Source organism: Oryzias melastigma, linkage group LG16 (genome assembly GCF_002922805.2).
Source record: "Oryzias melastigma strain HK-1 linkage group LG16, ASM292280v2, whole genome shotgun sequence".
Lineage (NCBI taxonomy): Eukaryota > Metazoa > Chordata > Actinopteri > Beloniformes > Adrianichthyidae > Oryzias > Oryzias melastigma.
This window is the reverse complement of record NC_050527.1, coordinates 5999973-6007863: the sequence shown is the minus strand read 5'-3', so window position 1 is coordinate 6007863 and position 7891 is coordinate 5999973. Positions and strand designations below refer to the sequence as shown.

General features: G+C 38.2%; 1 protein-coding gene across 2 annotated transcripts in view; it reads left to right on the top strand.

Annotated features, from left to right (window-relative positions):
* lpcat3 (lysophosphatidylcholine acyltransferase 3) overlaps positions 1–4800 on the top strand; it is a 14260-nt gene extending 9460 nt beyond the window's left edge. For both annotated transcript variants that reach the window (XM_024267833.2, XM_024267834.2), the window contains exons 10-13: positions 1107–1254; positions 1326–1481; positions 3321–3467; positions 3551–4800. In XM_024267833.2, the coding sequence (XP_024123601.1) occupies positions 1107–1254; positions 1326–1481; positions 3321–3425 (409 nt within the window). In that variant the 3' untranslated portion in view covers positions 3426–3467; positions 3551–4800. The remainder of the gene's footprint in view (positions 1–1106; positions 1255–1325; positions 1482–3320; positions 3468–3550) is intronic.
* Positions 4801–7891: the final 3091 nt, after the last annotated feature.

Here is a 7891-nt window from a genome sequence, read left to right as displayed (position 1 = left end):
ATTTTATATTTATTATTATTTTTTTTTTTAGCCAGAGAGCCACTATGGAGAGATAAAAGAGCCACATGTGGCTCTGGAGCAGCAGGTTGCAGACCTCTGATTTATTGAAATCGATCTGCTTTAGTGTCTTGCACTGTGAGTTAAAGTGACATTTTTTTAATACTTAAAAAAAAAAAAGTTCGCTGTAGAGTTTTCATTATGATTATGAAGTTTTTAGCCAAAATCCAATAACCTAAATGTCTTATAAAGCCATTTTTCATGTTAATCTGAAGCCTCTGTTTCCAAAATATTACTGAGGAGGCGTGGCCTTTGGAGCTGAGTTTAGCAGCCTGTGTTTTGTGATTTACTGTACTTTTTTAACTACTAACACAATTAACGTCATTCCAGTAGCATCTGAAGGAGAAAAGCGGCGTGAGCGCCGCTTTTCTCCTTCAGATGCTACTGGAATGACGTTGATTGTGTTAACAGTTGAAAAGTTAGGGTGTGTTAAAGATTGTGTGTTTAAGCTTCACCGACAATGCCTCAGGTGTTAAAAGGTTAATGTTCCACAAGTGAGAAAACAGCGTGCGCATTTCCATAAAACCATGAATACTTCCAAACTCATCAACGTTATCTCACAAATCTCTATTCCGAAGAATGTAAAATAAAGCCCAACTTCCTTTTACTACATTTGACTAAAAAATACATGTTGCTGCCTTCATTTAACAAAAACAGAATTAGGTTTTCTGCCTTAAAACCTGTAACTCTTGGATGTTTTAATAATAGCCCCACAGATCCTGTAGGAAAATCACTTATGGGACGCCTTTTATACCGCTAAGCGTCTGATAAGAACCCCTGATGAGTGAGGATTTCAAGCACAAGCCCTTCACATGCTTCGTTTGTCTCACCCCTGTAGCTAGAATCGAATGAAGGGATTACAGGGCATGTGCTTCTGCAAAGATGTGTAGTCTGCCAGTAAATGTAATTGTCAGGTAACTGATGTAAAGTTGTTGAAACGCTTGACTGAAACTCAGTTGCTATGCAACGACAAGTTGCAGGTGCATTAGGGGTTGCCACATTTCTGACGGCTTTATCCAGATCCTTACATTTGTTTTCCTCCTTCTAAGGCATGTGTTCAAGAGGTTGAAGTTCCTGGGCAACAAGACCTTGTCTCACGTCAGCACGCTGCTCTTTTTGACTATCTGGCACGGCCTTCACTCTGGGTACATCTTGTGTTTCTCCATGGAGTTCTTCATCATCACTGTGGAGAGACAGGTATGCCTTGATGACGTCCCACCCCTCACTGTGCTGGGGGCTTATTATGTAACTGCTTGTCTGTGGGACAGGCTCAGGCGTTGGTGCGGGACAGCCCCCTGCTGACGAGACTGGCCAACAGTCCTCTCTACCCCCTCATCTACGTGGTGCAGCAGTTCCTCCACTGGCTGTTCATGGGCTATCCTCTGGTGGCGTTCTGCCTATTCACCTATGACAAATGGCTAAAGGTAACAGTTTGGAAAGCTACAACAGTCAAAAGAGAAAATAGTTTCTTAATTTAGGCGTGTTAAGGGGAAAATGGGCAGCTCAAGAAGATAATCCATGACAAATCTACAAATTACAAAAAGAATTTTAGAGTTTGACAGCTCCAAACAATGTGTGTTTTTTTGGCACATGCTTAAAAAGTCACTCAATTGAAAATTGCGTTTTTTGGTGTTTCTTAGCATGTTCTTGTGGCCTTCTTCTGATCATGAAGGACATCTTTTAACCCTGGTGCTATCCTATGGGGTCCAGGTGACCCCACCCTTATATTGACATGTGAACAAATGTGGATAAAGGTGAACAGGATTTCATGTCTGCCACGGACACCAGTGAAAATCAAAAATCATTGGGGGAAAAAAAGTTCAGCGCGCTGTCGGGTCTAGATGACCCCACTCCCCACGTAAACATATCTAGGATAGCACAAGGGTTACAAAATTTCGTCTAATGTTTTTTGTTTTGTTTTTTTCTTAATTCAAACTGTTATGAATTGAAAGCAGATGAAAAAATGCCATTAAATAAGCTTGTAGATGTAGAAACTGCTACGGCAAGCCACAAGCTCCCTGCTGTACTCCATTCTGATGCAATCACTTGTCGGGTTGGGTAGAACCGGTCCCGCCCACAACTCTGTGACAAATTTCTATTGAACTACTGCCACTCTCCAGAAACTGTCTCAGAAAACGATAAGCGTTTTTTTGGTTTTTTTTTTAGCTAAAAACATGGATTCTGCGATATATCGCGATATTTCATTAGGCGATACTTGTATCGATTTAAAAATTTGACTTCATTGACGATATTCATCCTGTTATGCTGCTTCATCACACTGAAATGTTTCTGGAAAGAAACAGAAGGCACTTTTTTCCCTATATTTTTGAAGCACTGTTCAGGCCCCTGAACCACTTAAAACCTACATTTAGTAATGTTGGAATAAACGGCACCTCATTTCAATCATACTTTTAGAACATTGTTGGTTAAGGCACATTCATTCTATGTTTGTTTGTTTTTTTTCTTATTTTTAAAAATATTTTGTTGTCGAAATCAGAGACAAGTGATTGTTCCCTTTAAGAACAAATGTGTATTAATTTAACAAAACAAAAGCAGCATGAATCTGCTTCGGTAAAAGGAACTTTTCATTCAACAAATGAACTTTACCGTTTAATTAACATGAAAGCTTTATTCATATTGGGGTAGAATTTTTTTTTTTTTCTAAATCGTACATGTTCTGGTTCAGTTGTGGGAAATATCGTGATACGTATTGCGAGACGCATATCGTGATATGCTTCGTATTACCAGATTCTTGCCAAGAAAGCTTTTAAAATGGATCAAAAGATGGTTGTAACGGGTCTTTAAACAGGTTTTGCAAACTTGGAAGAATGAGGGGCTTATTTTTGCTTCAAGACCAAGCACGTATTAAAATCAAAGTTATCTTCTGTGCAACATTTTGGCCAAATTGTAGAGTGTCTTTCCAGAGACTGGGAGAGTTCAAGTTTATAATCTGATCATACTAAAGAATAAAAAATAGGTTCTGGTGCCTATCTGCTTTGCATTTAAGATTTGATTTCATGTTGATATTCCAAAATGTTTGTCTTATGCAAACAGAAATACAAAATAACATAAAAAAGTTCATATTTTTTCAGTTATATAATGTTTACTAAATTAATTTGACAAAAAAAGACAAATTACATGGTGATATTTAGAGTTGTGCAGTACTTAGACCTTAATAACTGGTTTACACAAAGTATCTGTTGTCTTGCAGGATTTCAAACCTCTCTGGCGTAAACTTTCTGTCACCTTTCTGTGTTTTGCAGGTGTATTCTTCCGTCTACTTTTGCGGCCATGTGTTTTTCCTCGTGGCCTATTTAATCCTGCCATACCTCCGTAAAGCTCTAGTGCCTAAAAAAAGAACAGAGTGATGGTAAAAGCGGAACTAAAACCTGGTTCTAAAATTTTGCATGGTAAGCAGACGCTTTCTTCACTTTTCTTCAATGTTGAGCAAAAGAAAATGAGAAATTTGCTTTTTTTTTTTGCTTCATTCCAGGCCTGTCTAAGGCTGAATGTCCTCTGAAGGGAACTGTGACTTTCAAGAAGCAGAACGGAAACTATTTTAAGGCCTTTATTAATATATATGTGAATATATGTCCATGTAAAAATAAATTTATATATATTTTTGTGTTTTTTCGGTGGGAGAGGATTTTATGAAACATTTAAGGAAATGTTTACAGGAAATTACCATTGTGCCATGTGGGGTAAATATCAGTTGATTTTGGGGCAACTGCTTTTTTGGAAGTTTTTTTTTTTCCCGAACTTTTGAAAATTTGGAGACTTGTCCGAGGAAAACCGGACTGGAGTCGCAGGTTCGCTTTTCCTTCCTCATTTTTTGTTCAGGTACTCGCACTTAACAGGTTTAAGCACAAAACCGCGGTGTGTGACAGTTCCTGCTGTGTTGATGAATCTTATAGTTAGTTGCTGAACAAGTTTGATACCGATAACTATTTGATTTGTTGTGTGACTGGGTGCTAGTGGTTCTATAAGCTCTGTCAACTGCACACTGTACACTAACACCAGACTCAGTCAGTGTGGCCTTTATTATTAACCATCATTTGTGCCCTTTTTTCTGGAATTTAACTTATGATCAAAAAAATGACTTTTTTTTAAGGGTTTTATAAATATGTTGTAGTTTTTGGAAAAGTTTCATGAAACGTTCAGCAGTTCTTCATGTGGTTTTGCTCTTTTCCACATGTTGTCTTTCTCTTTTGTTTTTGTTTCCTGGTTGAGTCTGTGCCATTCCTCTGTACGTCTGCCTGCCCCTCAAACCGAAATGCACAAATGTGAAAGACGATCCGTATGAATCAGTTTCAGTTCCTCCTGTGTTCAGTTCCATGTCTTTGAGTACGGTTTTGGATTTCAGAGTAAAATCCTGGCATTTGTGGTAGAATGAGGAAGGTCATGCTGCAAGATTCCTGCTCGGAAAAATACACTTTTTTTTAAATAATTTCTGGAATCTGGAGATATTGGACCACCTTGCACACTGAAGGAAGGCTTGTGTTCTGCTGCCCACACCACAGTCCTTTCACTCAGAGGGGAGAGGCCAAACCTCACTGTAGCCAGGCCCAGATTTTTAGTCATATTTATACACAAGATGCTGATTAATAAACAAATGAACTGATATTTAAAAATGTTTTTTAAAACCCTTTGTAAATTTATAAATTAAACTTTGAGAAGAAAATGGAGGTGGGGTGATTTTCAAATAAGATTTTGTATTGTTCAATAAAATGCTGTTTAAAGTAACCTTTGCAAGAGTTTGTGGTGTTTTTTGTCCATAAAAGTGGGGGTTTAACAATGAATTTACCCAATCAATGAATCCATTCATATTCTTATGATCTAAACAGATCCATTTGTCTGTGGCAAGTTGTTAATCGAATATTTGAATCGACCTATACTATTATAAAATTGTGTGTGTGAATGGGTCTGTGACTGTGGAGCGCTTTGGGCCTTTAAAGAAGGTAGAGGGGTACTATGCAAGTATTTGCCATTTTGATTTTGTAAAATACTATTTGGATTGAGGCATGGTAGGTTTATTTAACACATGTAATGGTAGCAAAAAATGATCAATCCATTAAATGTGTGGACATTTGGGCTGTAACAATTCACTGTAACAGCAATTCGATCAAATCGTAATTGATTGTTGACGATACGATTCCTAGTCAATATTTGTCTGGAGTCCCCCCTCTGTCTTCCCCTCTGGTCACCGATGGAAGCCGTCTCCAGACTACCGAACGCACTACATCTCCCAGCAAACCCAGTGCACACTCTTCATTGACAATCACCCACATGAACCTTAAGCACTGCACACAGCCTCACCCTGCCTGCATTACAGAGCGTTTCTATCTGGTCCTGATTTTCTGTTTCTTGCCCTACTTAGTCTCTGATTGTCTGCCGCCTGCCCTGACCCTCACCTGGAATTGACAACTCTAGTATGTTTGATGCTCCCATGCTCGTAGTTGACCTGTGCCTGTCTGACTGATTTAGCTCTGTGGAGTTCTAGCTGTGCTTGGCTCCTGTCTTCTTGCCTGAACTAATAAACCTGCTGTAAGTCGCCCGTTTGTGACAATAATGGTTTATTTTTGAACAATCACATTGGTTCTGATTCACTGATCTAAAATCATTTCAGGACATTGTGATGGAATTAATATGTTTCCTTCTTAGATTTCATCTGTGGCATTTACCAATTGTCTTTGTGCACAAAAGTCACAAGATTTGTTTGTTTCTTGCTAGGGCATTCTATCATGATGCTAGAACTTTTTAATTACGTTAGAACATCTTGTCCATTTTTAGATATTAAACCTTATATAACTATCTTAAGTTTCTGATTAGAGTTTGTTTGTGCTTCTGTATAAAAGGTGACACACATTTTAGTTTTATAAAGTTCAGCCCACTGTTGTTTTCCATATTAAAATAATACAAACTGAACATTATTAGAACATTCTATCACACTGTATGGTCACGTCTTTGCAAAATTCCACACATTGGACTGTAATGATGGTTCACCATTTTTTCCTGCCATCTTATTTGTGTTGTCTGCTATGATGGCTCTTTGTTTGTTTTTCAGTCCAACTGGTATTTTCAAATATCAATATGATTAATTTTGAAATGCTTTTATAATGTTATAGGTCAGGGGTCAGCAACCTGTGGCTCTTTTATCTCTCTCTGGTGGCTCTCTGGCTGAAGAAAAATAAAATAGTAATTTTCAAAAATTTGGAGATGAGCTATTATTTTAGCAACCTGCTAACGTTTTTGGCTAATTTGCTATTTACTGGGTTTTTAGGCTAATTTGAAGTTTTGCTTCTATTTAACCAGCAGGCTAACAATTTTGACCAATTTAGTTTACTGAGGAATTTTATGCTAATTTAAGGTTTAGCTAATAATTTGGCAAAATGCTGATGTTTTCAGCCTATTCGTACTGGAGTTTCAGGCTAATTTAGAGTTTAACTTTTATTTTAGCAACATGCTAACATTTTTGGCCGATTTAATTTACTGAGGAATTTTGTGCTAATTTAGAGTTCAGCTAGTAATTGAGCAACAAGCTAGCTTTTTTGTGCTATTTTGGCCTCAACTAAAGGTAAAAACTTTTTTTTAACAAATCCCATTTTGAGAAACGCTAGTTTCTTTTTAGATTTTTGCTTTTGCTCTTTGCAAAAAAATAAGAAATAATTCATATTTATAAAAAAAGGCCATGAATGCAATTCAAAATTTCCTAAAGGCTAAAGTAAAACTATGCGACTCCTTCTAGGTTTTGATCAGTAGAAAATTAGCCCAAATGGCTCTTTTACTCTTAAAGGTTGCCGACCCCTGTTATAGGTCAACTCAGCTAGATTTGGTTAGGCCACAGTCATAAATAACTATTGCTCTTTTTTTTTTTTTTTTTAATCGTCTGCATGCATGAATGTAGATGGCGGATAGTCAGGCGTGCAGAATTGCCCACTTTTTATATACCTACAGGCGGCATTTGATATGGACGACCGCCGCCTGGAGACATTCACACATCGTCCAGTCGGAGCTGCTGTTGGTGAACGAATATGGTTGTGGCCACCTAACTGTCACCCAATTTTGCAATGCCATCGTCTCCACTTGTCACTGGACTGCCACCGCACAATCTACATACAAATGTGCTCCGGCGGTCCGATATCAACTTTTAGAGAAAATTTGTCCAGTCACAGACTGTGTGGCATGTAAACAATATGATTACAAATTTGCTGAAAAACTTGAATTTGGTGGAATTTTGGGATATGTGACCTGTAGTCTTAACAACTTTCCTCAGACAGAACAATCTGTTTGGATCGTTAGTGGGAATATTCGATTCATCAAATAATCAAATAATTGTACACCAAGTGGAAACCCTTTGAATGTCATTAATTGTTGCTTACTTTTATTTTACTAGAAATACGAGGAACTTGGGGAAACTTCAGTACCAGGTATTTATCTCTCTGATTGGATTTTTGGCTGATTTTAACTCAGTGAATCGGATTGTTCAAAATGAACCAATCACATTATCAACCACAAATTACGATACGAATCGAATCGTTGTGGAAAGAATCGTTATCAAGAAGGCAAAACTGGGGGCGCATGACGTCATCTTGCAGTGTGAGTCAATGAGGACATTTAATTAAAAGGAGAAAGTTAAAGGGGGGTTGGTTGGGGTGCCAGTCATCGTGCAGTCTGACTCACTGAATGAGGAGAAAACAGCCCGAGCAGCAGTCTGACTGTCAGCCACGGAGCTGGGAGGGGGGGTCGAAGAAAAACAGAGGGAAGAAGGACGCAGTGTGGGCGGGGCAAGAAACGCAGAGAGGGAGGGGACCTCAGCGTAATATTCCAACCATTT